The sequence below is a fragment of the Balaenoptera musculus genome, chromosome 15 (genome assembly GCF_009873245.2).
Source record: "Balaenoptera musculus isolate JJ_BM4_2016_0621 chromosome 15, mBalMus1.pri.v3, whole genome shotgun sequence".
In the NCBI taxonomy this organism is placed as follows: domain Eukaryota; kingdom Metazoa; phylum Chordata; class Mammalia; order Artiodactyla; family Balaenopteridae; genus Balaenoptera; species Balaenoptera musculus.
The window spans coordinates 82517997-82534981 of record NC_045799.1 but is presented as its reverse complement, the minus strand read 5'-3'; the positions used below and the strand labels follow the sequence as shown (position 1 = coordinate 82534981).

General features: G+C 49.2%; 1 protein-coding gene across 8 annotated transcripts in view; it reads left to right on the top strand.

The window, feature by feature from the left end:
• Positions 1 to 16985, top strand: part of LOC118880656 (transformation/transcription domain associated protein) — a 112618-nt gene that overhangs the window by 56560 nt on the left and 39073 nt on the right. For all 8 annotated transcript variants that reach the window (XM_036824402.1, XM_036824405.1, XM_036824401.1 and 5 more), the window contains 14 exons: positions 1692 to 1958; positions 3152 to 3358; positions 4405 to 4563; positions 4659 to 4793; positions 5149 to 5259; positions 6160 to 6306; positions 7752 to 7965; positions 8536 to 8661; positions 9099 to 9245; positions 9952 to 10151; positions 10708 to 10829; positions 11148 to 11361; positions 13219 to 13398; positions 15571 to 15717. In XM_036824402.1, the coding sequence (XP_036680297.1) occupies positions 1692 to 1958; positions 3152 to 3358; positions 4405 to 4563; positions 4659 to 4793; positions 5149 to 5259; positions 6160 to 6306; positions 7752 to 7965; positions 8536 to 8661; positions 9099 to 9245; positions 9952 to 10151; positions 10708 to 10829; positions 11148 to 11361; positions 13219 to 13398; positions 15571 to 15717 (2376 nt within the window). The remainder of the gene's footprint in view (positions 1 to 1691; positions 1959 to 3151; positions 3359 to 4404; positions 4564 to 4658; positions 4794 to 5148; positions 5260 to 6159; positions 6307 to 7751; positions 7966 to 8535; positions 8662 to 9098; positions 9246 to 9951; positions 10152 to 10707; positions 10830 to 11147; positions 11362 to 13218; positions 13399 to 15570; positions 15718 to 16985) is intronic.

Sequence of the window (16985 nt, the reverse complement as noted above, 5' to 3'; positions counted from 1 at the left end):
ATTTCCCTAAGGCTTTTATTTTTCATGATTGCGTTAATTTATAGCAGAACATTATAATTCTTACTAGTGAATTTATTAAGGCAGCCTCCATGTGGAATGAATTATCTTTTCCACATGAATAGATTCCAGTGAGAAACAGAATATATCTCAGTGAAAGATTCAGATGTCACAGTTGTTTTGTAGAAACCTCTATGGCTGGTCAGTAGAGTTTTCAAGATCTGTTTACATCTTTAGCTTTGCAAAAGGATCTACTAAAAGCCAGTGAGAATATTAGACTGGATCCAGTTGCCGCTGTGCCCCTTTGCTGCGAAGTTCATGAACGTCGTTGTGGCACTAGGGTGTCTGAAGTTAGCTTGGGTCTCAGCACTTTTACAATAGTGTTTCCAGTTTGCACTAGTGAGGCTTTTGGAATCAAGTGTCTGCTTGAGGAATGCCTGTGCTGTGTTTCCCATGGTGCCTCGGCTCTCCTCTGCCATTAGGCTATTGAACTTCACCGGCAGACGCCGAGTTTGCCTTGAGGTTGTTGGACTGAGTGTTCGCGCACGGTTGGTGGTGGAGCGCTGCGAGCCGTGGGCATTCCCGCCTGTCGCGCGCCACCCGTGAGTCACCACCCTCGGAGAGGACACAGTGGTTTCCTCACTGCTCCGTCCCGGGGTCCAGGCAGCGGGAGTGCTGTTCACATGGACAGGTTGCTGGGCCTCCTGTAGTCTTTGTCCCTTAAGACGGACCTCCTTTCTGCGGTTTTGACCCCACGCCCACCCTCCTGTGGAAGTGAGAGCTGAGCCCAAGGGATTATCTTTGGTCCACATACTGATATTTGCCTTGTTCTGGGCAGCTGTGGGGAGATGGTGACCCGGACTCGGCCCCTCCCGTGTACTGCCTTCTCTAGGCTGTGTCCTCGGGGCCAGACGCTGCCGACTCGGCACAAGTGAGGAGCTGGGATCTCCAGCGTCGATGGGGATAAATGGTGCGGGGCAGGCTGGCGCCCTGGGGAGGGGCCGCCGTGAGGCAGCACATCCAGGGGAGAGGGGGCCCTGGTGAAAACACAGTTATCGTGGAAGACTTTAGTCTGGCAGGTCCTCTGAGAGACAGAAGGTGGTTAGGGTACTTACTGGATGGTGCAGTCAGTATGCTTGATTCACTAGGGACGTGTAACATGTTCCTCAGAGTGCGCATTTTTTTCTTACGTTCATGAAACACATGTAAAAATCTGTCAGATACTTGATTGCATAGGAAAGCATAACAATTTTTTTAAAAACAGATTTTTTGGTAAATAACATTTTCTGATAATAATACTAAAAAATAAGAACAAGGTTATTAATGGTTGACCAGAAAAAAATCTCAATTACTTGGAAATTAAGAAACTCAGTCCTGAATCACCTTGCATTGAAGAGCTAGCTAGTATTCCTTTTCTACCTCAAGCCCCTTTGCCCACTGCATTCTGACTTCTAAGCCTGCCCCTTTTTTCAACATTAAAATAAATGTATCGAGTTTGTCATCTGTATGTAATAAAGGAAAATTGATGTGACGTCATTGAGTCCATCACTGTAAAGCTTAATATTATGTGTGGGGAGAGAGGGAGAGAGAGAGAGAGTGTGTGTGTGTGTGTGTGTGTTTCAAGGCCTAGACCTGTTGAGTGGCCCTTCAGGGGCAGCAGAGCAGAAGTGCATCCTGTGCTCGTGCTCTCGCAGGTCCTGGACCCGGAGAAGCAGGCGGACATGCTGGACTCGCTGCGCATCTACCTGCTGCAGTTTGCCACGCTGCTGGTGGAGCACGCACCCCACCACGTCCACGACAACAACAAGAACCGCAACAGCAAGCTGCGCCGCCTCATGACCTTCGCGTGGCCCTGCCTGCTCTCCAAGGCCTGCGTGGACCCCGCCTGCAAGTACAGCGGGCACTTGCTGCTGGCCCACATTATCGCCAAGTTTGCGATACACAAGAAGATAGTCCTGCAGGTACTCGGCGGGCCCCCCCGCCCCGCCCCGCCCCGCCCCGTCCACCCGACACCACGCGCACATGCTGCTCCCGCAGACGAGCGCAAGCGCAGCCTCCTTCCCTGTTTATTGTCTTGCCCAGTACATTGAAAAGTGCTCCTCGCTGCCGTCTCTTTGTGACTGTGGAAGCTCCACGATGATTCATTCTCACCCTTCCTCCCTGTTCCTGCTCGGCCCGCTCCTTCCTCTGCAGCCTTGCTTTCGAAATAAGACAGTGTCTGCTTTGTCCGCCTCATGCGTCTCTACCCGTTGCATGAAAATGTGTTAGTCAAGGGCCCCGGCCCACGCCTTAGCTAAAGACAGACAGTAGGCACTCTTGAACCCTCGTCTCCTAACCCCTCTTCGGGTTGACGACCTGAAGCACTTGTTCCTTGCATTGCTCAGTGGGTTAGGCTTTGATGTCAGGCAGGCTGAGTTCGAGTTTTGTTTCTTCCCCTCATGAGTTTCGTGACTCTGACTGAGTTCGTCACTGTTCTGTGTAAGAGTTAACTGTAATCACGCACTTGAGCACTCAGCCTGTCTGTCCCACTAAGCACCTGGTAAGTGCTGGCTCTCGTCCTGTCCTGTGAGTCACTCTTGATTGTTTCCTCTGACCACTCCCTCTTGGGAACTTTTCTGGACCGGAGACCCCAGGGGCATCTGTGACACCCTGTCATTCTCCCAGGCATGCAGGCTCAGCAAGTTCTGTTGTTTCCAGCCCCCGTCCCGTCCCCTCCGCCCACGGTGCCAGTCGGCTGGTCTGTGTTCCCGTGACCTCACTTCCATCAGACGTTCACTTGAACTAATTCAGCACTGTCTCTGAGAGTGGCCCCTTTCACTCCATTTTCTACCCTGGGGCTGGAGTAAAATGATCTGTATCCCTCAACCGACTTCCCAGTCGTTACGCTAGAGGAGCTGGGTCCTGCTCGTCTTTGTATGCTCCACCCTAGTTCAGCACGGGCACATAGTAGGTGCTCGGAAAATATTAGAGCAGGCATATTCATTGACCAAAACTGAACGGAAGAGAAAGTAACTACTGTGGTTTTTCCTAATAAGAGGGCCCTAAGGAATTTCTTTAAATTGTTTTGCAGAAATATCATGCCTTAGTTCTAAGTGATTGTTTTCATCTTGTTTTTTAAAACCTTCATTCTGTCAGTATTTCTGTCCTGTCTTAGGTTTTTCACAGTCTTCTCAAGGCCCATGCAATGGAAGCCCGAGCAATTGTCAGGCAGGCAATGGCTATTTTGACGCCGGCAGTGCCTGCCCGAATGGAGGACGGGCACCAGATGCTGACCCACTGGACGAGGAAGATCATCGTGGAGGAGGGGCACACGGTCCCCCAGCTGGTTCATATTCTGCACTTGATAGTGCAGCACTTCAAGGTGTGTAGGAAGTACTGTAGATTGATGTCGATTGCTTCAGAGCAAATACCCTGTCAGGCATTTGCTTTGAAGTTTCGCCTGTCTTCCGTTTTCTGCAATAATAAGGTGGTCATGCATCTTTCAGTAAAGGTAGTTCTGATCCATTGGTTAGTATGGGTATGTGTATGGCCTTATCAACATGGAAATCACTGTAGTTTAGAGAATGTGGCCCTGGTATAAGCTTTTTGCTAAGATGGCATTTTTCTTGTAAGTACAGTTGACCTTTGAACAACAAGGGTTTGAACTGTGGGGGTCTACTTACATGCAGATATTTTTCAATAATCACGTACTACAGTATTACATGCTCTGCGCTTGGTTGAATCCGTAGATGCGGGACTACGGATAGAGAGGGCCGACTGTGAAGTTTATACTTGCGTTTGTGACTCTGTCAGGGGTGGGCACCACTGACCCCTGTGTTGTTCGAGGGTCAGCTGTACTCAGTCGTCCACGAATACAGATGAGTTGTTACTCTAAGGTGGGAGGTAGTTGTCATTAACTCTAGATTTTGGTAACTTGGCTTGAAGGGGTCGCTGGCACCACCTTCTCTATAACCAGATCACCCCCTTTGTTGGATTTATTTATATGTAGATATTTCTTGTAGATGTTTGGGTAGAGGAGAAAGGATTGAGTTAAAAGCTAATTCTTTTACAGCCAGCTCTTTTAGAGTTGGGAATTTGCCTCTTGGCATGGCTAATTTGTATGACATCAAGCCTGAAGTTTAACACACGTGACTAGACTTGCCTACCTAAAGGTAATTCAGTGTTCAGCATATTTTAAAGATGGTCCTAAAAGGCTGAAACACGCTCTTATATTGGGACTCAGTGGGGTGGGGGGGGGTAGTGATAAACACACATACAAAAGGTGATGAGAATTTCTTTGCTACAGTTACGGTTCAGAGTTCTTGGGCAGGAAGTTGGGTCGTGTGTGTCAGGGCCGAGGCGGGTTACGTGGGCATGCGTGCGGGGCGGCACGCAGTGTCCCTGGCGTGACCCGGCCCGCGCCCGCAGGTGTACTACCCGGTGCGGCACCACCTGGTGCAGCACATGGTCAGCGCCATGCAGAGGCTGGGCTTCACGCCCAGCGTCACCATCGAGCAGAGGCGGCTGGCCGTGGACCTGTCCGAAGTCGTCATCAAGTGGGAGCTGCAGAGGATCAAGGACCAGCAGGTAGGGCGTCAGCCCCTCGAGTCTTCCCTGACTGTTCTTTATGCCTCTCCCTGGAGAACAGTCAGGAAGGTCAAGTGTGGGTGTGTTTCTTTAAGCCGGATGCAGACATGGACCCAAATACAAGTGGAGAAGGAGTCAACTCTGTCTCATCTTCCATTAAAAGAGGCCTGTCGGTGGACTCTGCGCAGGAAGTGAAGCGCTTCAGGACGGCGACGGGAGCCATCAGCGCAGTAAGAGCACGTGCACAGGCTGCGAGCGCCTTCTTTTACGGGTTCATTTGTCCAACAAACTTTGAACATGGGCCGAGTGCCCGGCGCCATGCCCGCAGGACAGCTGGGAAAGGCTGCGCCCACAGCTAGAAACCCCACGATGTCCCACATTGCTGGCTTCCTGGACCTTGGGCCCTTTCAGTCTCACGCACGTGACCCCATACTTTCTCCACGGCTACTTTGCTTGTCCTTCTTCTGCGGAGACCACGCCCGCCAGTGGTGTCCCTGACGTCCAGGAGGGGGTCTGCCCTGGGGAGGAGGGCCGCGTGCAGTTAGTGGGCTGCGCTGTTGAGAACTCTCTTCCCGCCGTCTCCAGGTGTTTGGGCGGAGCCAGTCTCTGCCGGGTGCGGACTCCCTCCTTGCCAAGCCCATTGACAAGCAGCACACGGACACCGTGGTGAACTTCCTCATCCGCGTGGCCTGTCAGGTGTGGTATCTGCGTGTCTCAGGTTAGGGATCCTTCCGAACAAAGGCTGCTTGATAGGCTCCAGTGAGTTTGATTGTCTGTGATGGTTTAGTCAAAAAAGAAATAGACAAACCAGGGTCTGAGAGTTAGTTTTGTCCTTTTCATACCGAATTCCGTTTATTTCGTGACTTGCTAATATCTGAAATCTGCCCGTGTTTTATAATAGGATTTTAAAAAACATTTTTTTTTCCAGCGGTGATGAAGTAATGGTATAGCTTATAATAGCATCTTGGTGTTGGGGAAACATGGCAGTTCAGTGATCTTGGGCAAATCACTTGACTTTCGAGTTATCTGTGTCATAAAGGTGTTGGGATGACCCAGCCTACGTAAGTTATGGACAACATTAGTAATTCAGATGCTTTATAACTTGCATTTATCATTCAAATCAGTAATATATTTTCATGAAGTTGTTGGCAATCAATTCCTGAAACTTTTCATTTTTATATTTCAAAAAACCTTGTAACTGAAATTTCCCTTACAAAGTAGTTTTTATAATTATTAAAAAATAGTATATCTTACAACACTATTGAGGCTCTCCAAGTACTGAAAACAGTCTTCTAAACTCTTCAACCGATCCTTTCCTGTGTGCTGCAGCGTGCTGGGCACGGCCTGGGAGGCCCAGCTAATGGATTAATCGCACAAATGAGTGCAGATCACCACTGGCCCACTGTGAGGGAGGAGGGGGTGTCCCCAGGGGGAGCAGAGACAGCTGGGTTGAGGCGAGGTTGAGTCAGACGGGAGGGGAGGGGAGGTGGCCAGGAGGTGGAGCGCTGGGGTGGGAGGGCGCGGGGCAGCAGCGGGCGAGAGGCCTGTGAACACGTGTGCTGGGAAACTCGGGCTTGAACGTGAGTGAACTTCCAGGTTAACGACAACACCAACACTGCGGGGTCTCCTGGGGAGGTGCTGTCCCGCCGGTGTGTCACTCTCCTGAAGACGGCCTTGCGACCGGACATGTGGTCCAAGTCGGAGCTCAAACTCCAGTGGTTCGACAAGCTGCTAATGAGCGTGGTAGGTGCAAGGGCCCGGGGCACGGGCGGGCCACCAACCCCAATCTCCTTGCCCGCGGCTGGTCATGGCCCCTTTCGCCTCCTCCTCTGGCCACTGGCTAATGAGGAGGGAGTGTCATTCGCTGAAAATGGCTCTAAATCTTCAGCTCTCACCTCCACCCCAGGGAGAGTTGGGAGTTTTGAAAACAGAATACTTCTCTTGCCTTTCACAGATTAATTTCTTAAACCCACCTACCCGCTGGCATGGAATAAACATTTTTAGTTGACTTATGCAGCCACTTTTAAAGTAAAGTTGAATTTTTAAAATAGATTGAATGATGGACATAGCACTGTATAGTCAGGTAATTAGAGATAGCCCCAGATGCTAATTATTTGTTGGGTTTTTTGGTTGTTTTTGTTTCTGTAAAAACCACGATTCTGTAATTTTCTGGAGGTTGCAGAAGCTGTTCTCTTGCCTTATCCATTTCATTACCAGGATACAGTTCAGTTTATCTAGTTCTGTGGTGAAATTTGAAAGCTTTTGGTCTCAGGATGATCATACCTACTGTAAGCGTTTGTTATTTTGTGCTGCAAAGATTAGCATCATTGCTCAAGTTTTTTGAAAGGTTAAACAGGTTAACCTGTGTTATGGAAACAGAGTAATAGGCCCCCTGAGTCTGCAGCACGTGCTTCGCTTCTAGCTTGGTGCTTAACTTATTTGCAGATTTCTTTCCTCTTTTTCTCTTTGAAAGGTCAAATTATTTTCCTATCAAATGTAGTCACCATTGAATCAAGCTCAGCCCCTTCACAGGCTGACGTTTTCTGAGGGCGCTGGGTCTGCTCACACTGACTTCCTGCCTTTCCCCATGATCTGCCTCACAGCAGTGCACACACACGGTGCACCTGCAGGGCGTGTGTGTGCGTCAGCCACAGACACACGTGTCGTGAGGCCAAACTTAAATCCTTACTGTAAAACTTGTGCTCTATTTTCTATTTTATTCTTTTGGGTTTTTTTTTCCTCTCTTTTTTTTTAATGCTGACAATCTGTTAGATTGATTTCATGATACATAGTTTCAAAGATACTTCCTTTTGGAAGGATATATGTATTTTAACTAAAAACATGAGAAAAAAGCAAAATTCATTGCAATAGTTGCCTTTTTAAACCAGATTTTAGTGATTTTCAAAATTTTAGTACTACTTAATATCGAATTTTAATATCTTTCATGAGCTTAAGGGAAGTTTGACTAAATATTTAAAGAAAATTTATTAAAAGGAAGATTATGAAATCGTACTGTGTTAATAAAATATGGTGGTCATTTATCTTTCTGATGTGTTTATTCTTCAGTGGTTGTTTATTTCATTTCCAAGTACTTATTGACATGTGTAGTTTTAATTTCGCTTGGTTTCTGTTTGTAATTCGCTGTAGTGTTTATCTCATCTGTGTGTGGCCTGTGTTCTCCGTTCCAGGAGCAGCCCAATCAAGTGAACTACGGAAACATATGCACAGGATTGGAAGTGCTGAGCTTCTTGCTGACCGTGCTGCAGTCCCCAGCCGTCCTGAGCAGCTTCAAGCCCCTGCAGCGTGGAATCGCGGCCTGTATGACGTGCGGAAACACCAAAGTGTTACGAGCCGTCCACAGCCTTCTCTCACGCCTCATGAGTATTTTCCCAACGGAGCCAAGTATGTGACCTTTGCCGTTGGCACCTTTCTTTCTTTCCGAGTGAATGGGTGGGCACAGAGCTTGTTAGCTGAGAACGCTCATCCTCCTGTTACTATAGTGAGCATTTTATTATTCTGCTTTTCTTTGTACCTTTAAACTTTCTTTAAAAGAAGTTGACATAAAAACTTCATGGTAGCAGTCTTTACATTAGCAGTTTTTTTCCAAAGCAGTTTTTTGTCTGCTTTGGAAATACAGTTTTCTTCATCAGCTGAACATACCATTTCCATATGGTATTTAAAGGAAGTTAGGTTAAAATATTTCGTCAATTGCTGAACAGCTGACAAGATAGAATTTTGGCATCTCGTATGTAAGTCTATTTAGGGTATTCAGGCGAGGCTTGGTGGCATGAAAGGTGGTTACTGAGCTCCGTAAACTGGGAACCACGCGTCCTGTGGTGAGAGGTGCCCGTGTCAGTCCCCGCAGGTCCCAGACAGCCAAGCTCAATGCTGCCCTGAGGAGAGTTAGCGTCCCAGAGCCTGGCCGGGCCCGCGAGCCGGACCCCAGAGCCCAGGTTCCCACTACTGTTTCAGGCACTTCGAGCGTGGCCTCCAAGTACGAGGAGCTGGAGTGCCTCTACGCGGCGGTGGGCAAAGTCATCTATGAGGGCCTCACCAACTACGAGAAGGCCGCCAGCGCCAACCCCTCCCAGCTCTTTGGTGAGCGTGTGTCCATCGTGGTTTTCCCAGCGTGGTCCAGCTGCGCACTGGATGAGATTTTCCTTCTGGGCCCGAGGGGCGCTGACCCCTTGCAGGCGAAAATCTTCTTATGAGTTACAGTCGGCTCTCTGTATATTTTACGTGGTTCCTTCGTGTCTGCAGCCCCTTGTACACAGATTCCGCCGACCCCGGATCGTGTAGCACTGTAGTATTTACTAGTGAAAAAAAGCTATGCGTAAGTGGACTCATGCAGTTCAAACCTGTGTTGTTTAAGGGTCACCTGTAATGTTGACATTTGGGATTAAACCTGTACTTTTGTCAGAAATGGCACATTTTTGTCTAGCACATTTTTTAATGTTTTAAGTAGTACGTTTTTGTGAATTACTCAATTTTTAAAGACTTTTCTCAAAAAACACCTGTCACTCTGTACCTTTCAGGGACCCTGATGATCCTCAAGTCTGCCTGCAGCAACAACCCGAGCTACATCGACAGGCTGATCTCGGTCTTCATGCGCTCCCTGCAGAAGATGGTCCGAGAGCACCTGAGCCCGCAGGCCGCCTCGGGCAGCACGGAAGCCACCTCAGGTGACAGGCTCGGCCCCGTGTTCTCCCCTGAGGCTTCGGCACCTAAACGTGCCGGCTGTGATTAGATTCTAAAGCCAACACGAATGTCTGCTGTGTTTATGCAGTTCAGCATCATTTGCTCTTCACAGAGAGGTTCTGAGCACTTCATTTACAACCGTAATAAGACTTGCTTTTAAAATGAGCTGCTTTTAAAAATTGTGAATGTAAGAGTGAAGAAATTTGAGCAACATTCATCACTGCATGAGAGTTATCTAACAATTTTGCTATAAAACAGAGATTGCTATTATCAGAGCTATTATTTCTGAAGAGGAATTAAGTCACCGGTTCCAGACCTGAGCTGTGAGCTTCAGGAATCGGGGATGTGTTGGTGTGCGGCAGGGAGCTGCGGTTGTCACTCTGCCAGTTGCCCCTCGGAGCACCAGTGCCATGCGTGTGACTTCAGGGCTTGGCTGTATGCGGGGTTGCCTGCAGCGGTCCCACCAGCTCCATCATCCCTTCCCCTGTGAGGAGGCTCTTACAGGGCCCCCCTGTCAAAGCGGAGTAGTCAGAAAGCCATGAGGCACTTCACATCCCAGAGCTCTAGTTGCAGGAGAAGGTATTTTGGGGAGGAAATGGGCAGAATCCAGAGTGCCATGCAGTGCGGGTGGTTGGTTGCCTGCTCAGGCAAGTTGGTAGAGATCGTTGGGCTCTTTCTCCGCTTGAGCAGGAACCAGTGAGCTGGTGATGCTGAGTCTGGAGCTGGTGAAGACGCGCCTGGCTGTGATGAGCATGGAGATGAGGAAGAACTTCATCCAGGCCATCCTGACCTCCCTCATTGAGAAATCCCCCGACGCCAAAATGCTCCGGGCCGTGGTTAAAATTGTGGAAGAATGGGTTAAAAATAATTCCCCGATGGCAGCCAATCAGGTGAGCTGCCAAGAGGGGCTGTGCTCTGGCCGGGTGATCTTCCTGTGTGTGTAAAAGGAAATTCAGGCGTCGCATTCTAAGCTCTTCTGCAAGTTCTCAAACTAAACATTTTTTTCTCCAGTGTTTGCATTCACCGAATCTTCCTTTATGGTGGATTTTTCTCACTGTGCTTAACAGATTTTAAACAGAAATTTGGAATAACTGGTCACTTATCTTATAAGGTTTTACTTCTGTTAAAATGTTAAATGAACCTTACTTGTTAGTCTTCTGTGGTGGTGAAGTTAAGCCAAGAGTAATAATGATGGGGGATTATTATTTGATTTAGTAAGATGCTTTCAAACTTCTGATTTGTTTTTTAGTTTAGTTGCTTTTATGTTGGCACCTGTCTTGATCTTAAGCATCCAAAGAACCATTTAGAAACAACCTTGTCTTATCTTACCTGACAAGATCGTAAGAGCTTAAAAATTGGTAGAGCATATGGCTGAAATACTTGGGAACATGTCTTTTTTCAAACAGAAATAATTGACCTTTTCTTTTAAAAAACAAATTTGTACAGACACCTACACTCCGGGAGAAGTCCATTTTGCTTGTGAAAATGATGACCTACATAGAAAAGCGTTTTCCAGAAGACCTTGAACTAAATGCACAGTTTTTAGACCTTGTTAACTACGTCTACAGGTAATCACAGCAGTTAATCAAATGTTGCTCGTGTCGGTCCCCGGCGTGCTCTCTGACTAGCCAGTAATGTGACTTTTTAATCTGATTATATTTAAATTTTAAATGTTCATGTAAATCACATAACATATTTTGGCATCATTAATGAGCCTTTTTGCTCAAATGCTGCATCAGCCCAGGACGATTTGGAACACACTCTTGGCCTTCATGGCGGCTTTTCGGAAAGCTGGTGTCCACTTGTTCACTGCTCGTTTGTTTACGACCTGAGGGTCCCCCGTCCTGCGTAGCTCTGCTATCTTGGTGTCGTTCCTTGGATTGCAGGGATGAGACGCTTTCTGGCAGCGAGCTGACTGCGAAACTTGAGCCTGCCTTTCTCTCTGGGCTGCGCTGCGCCCAGCCGCTCATCAGGGCCAAGTTTTTCGAGGTTTTCGACAACTCTATGAAGCGGCGCGTCTACGAGCGCCTGCTCTACGTGACCTGCTCCCAGAACTGGGAGGCCATGGGGAACCACTTCTGGATCAAGCAGTGCATTGAGGTAGGACGGACCCAGCTCATGGTCCGTGCGGGGGGCCTGGGGCCGGGTGTCCACACACGCAAAGACAGATCAGACATCTCTACCACAAGACCGCTTTAATCTCTAGTAGGAAGGGAAAAGACTTAAAGCAGCCAGGCCAGACCAGCCTGACTGCGCTGTGGGCTCTGACCCCTTAGTGCAAGGGGTCAGGGTGCTGGAGACGAGGCCCCGTGTGAACGGTCAGACTGTTTCAGTGGGCAGCAGTTCAGATGGTCTCTGATGTTGTTCACAGGATTGTAGTCAGACTTCTGGCTTCATTCTTTGGATTAATCACCAACGTACTGCACCAGGCCACCTGGGTTTCCCAAAGCAGGTTACCGATGCTGTGCAAATAGGTTACCAGACCAGTTTGTCTAATGAGACAAGGTTGTGAAATTCTCTTTGAGGGAAGAGAAGGGAATCGTGGCACTGGGTTTCAGTGAGAGCTTGTTGGCATGTTTCTGTTGGTGCTGAGCGTACGTTCTCTGAGTGCTGTAAATAGCAGTATCTGGAACTTCACTAATGGCAACACAGTGGGCAGAGTTCCCTGATTTATTCTTCATTCTTTCACGAGACTTACCGATTGCTATTAGGTGCCAAGCCCGGGGGTAGGAAGTGACAAAGACGAAAAAGACATTGGGCCATGTAGAGGACGGGGCGGGCTGAAGGGCACAGCTAGGAACCTGCTGTCCTGCCTCCTTCTTCCTGTGTGTCTGGTCTGTCGCCAGGTGTTACCAGTTCAGGGCCACTCGCTTTTCTCCCTCCCCTCTCCTGCCTCCCTCTCTGGCTCACGAAGATGACAGGAGTGGTGTCCTTAGTGTTCACCCACCTTCCCTCCCGCCCGCCACAGTTTTTACTGTTGCAAACTTGTTCTGATAGAGTAAAGCAGACTGTGTCGCTCATTGCCTTTGTACCCAGCACAAAACCCCACCTCCAGGATACGGTCTCACTGGCCCCTCTCCAGCCCTGTGCTGCCCCTCTGCCCCAGCTCATTAGTCTACAGCCTCACTGGCCTCCCGGGTTCTCACCCATGCCACATTCCTGACACCCACGCTGAACTGAAGCAGGTGCCCTTCTGTCCTCTGTCGCCTGCCCGTCCCCTGGGCTGCACCATCACGATGAGTGTGTGTGTCACGTGTTGATGTTGGTCTTGTCCTTCCCTCTGACGCTCCAGCCTCACCAGGCGGGGGCACCGTCTCTGTGAGGTTGGCAAACGAATCTCCAGGGCCTCACACAGTACATAGTGGGTGTCCAGTAAGAATGCAGGAGTGGCTGGGTCGGGGGCGGTGTGAGCCGGGTCGGGGCTTCGGGGAATAGTCTCGGGGGTGTTGTGTGCGTGTGGGGACTGTTACCTTACGGGCGCCCCCCTAGGGAACTCACACCGTCCCCTGCGGGCTGTGGGAAGCCCCTGGGGGTGTCGGGAGTGGGTGCCGAGGTCAGCCTGTGGAATGAGATGAGTTGGAGAAGAGTAAGTCGCGATGAGTTAGGAAGCTGTGTCTGGGCAGGAGGTGACGCCGGCAGGACCCGGTGATGTGGGTGGGAGACGAGAGCGGCGGGAAGATGGGCGGGTGGAGCGACATGCCTCGAGAGGACAAGGAGGGGTCCTGTCTGGGAGGGAGGGAGACGCCGAGTGTACGCCTAGGCACGGAGTCGGGTGCCTGGGTGGGGGCGCTGGGAGAGAGGTCCAGACTCCTTTCTAAGCTGGGGGGTGTAGAGCGAGCTGGGCGCTGGGGTCATCAGCACGTGCTGGTCGAGGCAACTCGGGGTTAACGGGGTCCACGCACCACAGCACCAGGCGTGCATCCCAGGTTTGTCTTCTCTCCCGCAAACCCCCTCCAGCTCCTCCTGGCCGTGTGTGAGAAGGGCACGCCCATCGGGACCAGCTGCCAGGGCGCCATGCTCCCGTCCATCACCAACGTCATCAACCTGGCCGATAGCCACGACCGCGCGGCCTTCGCCATGGTCACGCACGTCAAGCAGGAGCCCCGGGAGCGGGAGAACAGCGAGTCCAAGGAGGAGGTAACGCCCAGTGCACAGTGCCGCCTTTTCACAGTGGGGCTCCCGTCCCTGTTGGAGAATTTTCTATCAGCCTTAGAATATTTTTAGGGCAAGAGCAGTGTGTTAAAACCTGTCTCTGCCTGAAAGCTCTGAACGTGGTACTGTGTTCAATACTTATATTTTCCTTTTTTTAATGTCGAGGCATAATTGACACACATCCTGTTAGTCTCAGGTGTACAGTGTAATGACTTGGTATCTGTATGTACTGCGAAACGATCATCACGGTAAGTCTGGTCAACATCCATCGCCACACATAGTTACAGAAGTGTTTCCTTGTGAGGAGAACCTTTAAGACCTACTTTCTGGGCAGCTTTCAAATACGCAGCACAGCATTGTTAACTGCAGTCCCCATGCTGTATGTTACATTCCCAGGACTTCTTTATCTTATAACTGGAAGTTTGTACCTTTTGACTCCTTGACCCATTCCACCTGCCTGCCACCCTCTGCCTTTGGCAACCGCCAGTCTGTTCTCTGTATTTAGGAGCTTGTGTGTGTGTATTTAGATTCCACACATAAAATTGAAATCATCTGATTGATTTCAGTTAGCATAGTGCCCCTCAAGGCCTATCCATGTTGCCGCAAATGGCAAGGTTTCATTCATTTTTATGACTGAATAATATCCATTCATCTGTTGATGGACACTTGGTTATTTTCATTCAGTTAGATGTTTTTAAAGGAGAATTGATAAGCACCTTGTCTCGTCATTAAGTTTTGAGAGAGATCACTTTATCATGGGCTGTGCTGCTGAGCAAAGGGTATTTTACTGTTTGGTGATCGTTCTCCCCAAGTCAGGAGTAGCCCGTGTTGTATTACAAAGCACTGCTCCAGGAAGTGACGCCGTCATGAAGGAACTGTGGCTCTAGCTGGCTCTGCGGTCCACCTACTGTGAACCTCCTGTGTCTCTGCCCAGTCCTGGGGGGGACGGCTGTGGAGCCCAGACCCGAGCGGCAGGGCAGAGCCTTGGCCCCGATGACTGTCAGTGCCCCGTGTGGAGTGGCTGACAGCACGCGGGGGGTCGGTCTGTAAGCTGTTCCCTTTAGGGTGTTGGCCCTTGGAAGCTCAGCCTGCCTGGCGTGTTGGGTGTTAGAAGACAGCCAGTCAGTGTTGAAGGAGGAGGGTACCCTCTTGGCTTTAAAAGGGGTAGTTGGTACCCTGTTTTGTATGTGAGACATCCACTTATTTTATTTATAAATAAATAAAAATTCTCTTCACTTAGCAGTTGCTAAGCACTAGATCATTTGGTGATAGAATCTTTTTTTCTTTCTGTCATCCTCCTGTGTGAAATAAATTGCCAGCTAGGAAGTGATTCTTCTGCATTTTCAAGGGTGCACACCAAATGGCCAATAATGTGACTTAGAGCCTAGTCTGATGATTGGATTCTGACTGTGACTTCCCAGAAAATTCAGAGAGAAATAAGGTTCATTCTTTTTGGGGGACGAGTTGTGTAAAACACCATGCCAACAAGGGTCTGTGCATTCTCCTGACAATATTATTAATCTGAATGAGCAAGACAGCCAGGCAGCTATGTTGCATTTTATTTATTTTATTTATTTATTTTTGGCTGCGTTGGGTCTTCGTTGCTGCGCGCGGGCTTTCTCTAGTTGCAGCGAGCGGGGGCTACTCTTTGTTGCGGGGTGCAGGCTTCTCACTGGGGTGGCTTCTTTTACTGTGGAGCACAGGCTCTAGGTGTGTGGGCTTCAGTAGTTCTGGCTCTTGGGCTCTAGAGCGCGGGCTCAGTAGTTGTGGCCCACGGGCTTAGTTGCTCTGCGGCATGTGGGGTCTTCCCGGACCAGGGCTCGAACCCATGTCCCCTGCATTGGCAGACGGATTCTTAACCACTGCGCAACCAGGGAAGTCCCTAAAGTTGTAATTTCTTTTTAACTTTGCTTTCCATAATCCAAATATAAAAACAAAATGGTGACATTTTTATAGTGTCATGTAAGAAAGAGAGCTAGGTCTGGTCTAGTTTAATCTGCTTGTTGTTTATTTTAGAATTCAAGATTATTTAATCATAAACTTCCAAGAAACTAAAATTTTATTTACCGAAAGTGTAACAAGAAGTTTACAAGAGTTGTGATTGTTGATTTTCTTCAATTGACCTTTTGATTTTACATGTTTGTTTCTGTTTTTTAGGATGTGGAGATAGATATTGAACTAGCTCCTGGAGATCAGACCAGCACACCCAAAACCAAAGAACTTTCGGAAAAGGACATTGGAAACCAGCTGCATATGTTAACCAACAGACACGACAAATTCCTTGATACGCTCCGGGAAGTGAAGGTCTGTGCAAATTTGGGGGGATAGTTGTGGTTCTCCCCCTGCCCCTGAACATTTTGAACAGTCCATGAACCCGTGGACTCCCCCATTCACTGCTCGAGGTGAGCGTTTCTATAGGCAGGCCTGTGGATGCTCGTGGCCATTGAGTACTTTGGTCTCTGCCACACTGACTTGGAGCCAGGAGGCACCTGACGCCCCGACCGGGGTGAGGGGAGCAGCCACGTGAGGTCAGCCAGGCTCGTTTCAGCATGGCCTTCCTCCCTGGGCAGCCTGAGTAGCAAGCAGGAGTATTCTCCACTTAAATGTTTTCTTCCATTTTCCTTGGAATATTTGTATCCTTGGGTTTTGCATTTTTAATGATGTGGGTATGAAAGTGAATTCCCTTCTTGACCTGTTGTTGGGTAAAAAGGACAACGTGATTGTGACATGTGTGTCTCTGTTTCGGGCGGCAGGGCCCATGGAGGGACGGCAAGTGCGTGCCTGAGCCCCTCTGCACCGGCTTCTTTTTTTTTTTTTTTTTTTTTATAAATTCTTACTTTTTTTTTTTTTTTTTTTTATAGCTACTTTATTTATTTATTTATTTATTTTTGGCTGTGTTGGGTCTTCGGTTCGTGCGAGGGCTTTCTCCAGTTGCGGCAAGCGGGGGCCACTCTTCATCGCGGTGCGGGGACCGCTCTTCATCGCGGTGCGCGGGCCTTTCACTATCGCGGTGCGCGGGCCTTTCACTATCGCGGCCCCTCCCGTTGCGGGGCACAGGCTCCAGACGCGCAGGCTCAGCAGTTGTGGCTCACGGGCCCAGCTACTCCGTGGCATGTGGGATCTTCCCAGACCAGGGCTCGAACCCGTGTCCCCTGCATTAGCAGGCAGATTCTCAACCACTGCGCCACCAGGGAAGCCCTGCACCGGCTTCTTGATGCCGCGTGGGGAGCTGGGCTTCAAGCAGCCAGAAACCTGGCTGGTTAGAAGAAATTCATACTTCAGAAACCACGGAGCTGTGGACAAAATCAAATGCATCTGCGGATTGGATATACCCTCTGGGCCCCTGGTTTCCAAATGCGACCCCATTTGTGGGGTGTTCTGGTTCAGCCCTGTGCATTCCAGGCACCTCTCCAACTCTTGCCCGCTGTCAATTGTAGAGACTCTGAACTTTCACGGTTCTTGATTTGTTCTTCAGAATTACACCTGTTGGCAAATAGCTTAGCTAGTATGTGTACGCTTCTCCTGTTTCCTCGTCCTATCTTCAGCAGGCTCTGCTTTGATGGCGCCTGTGT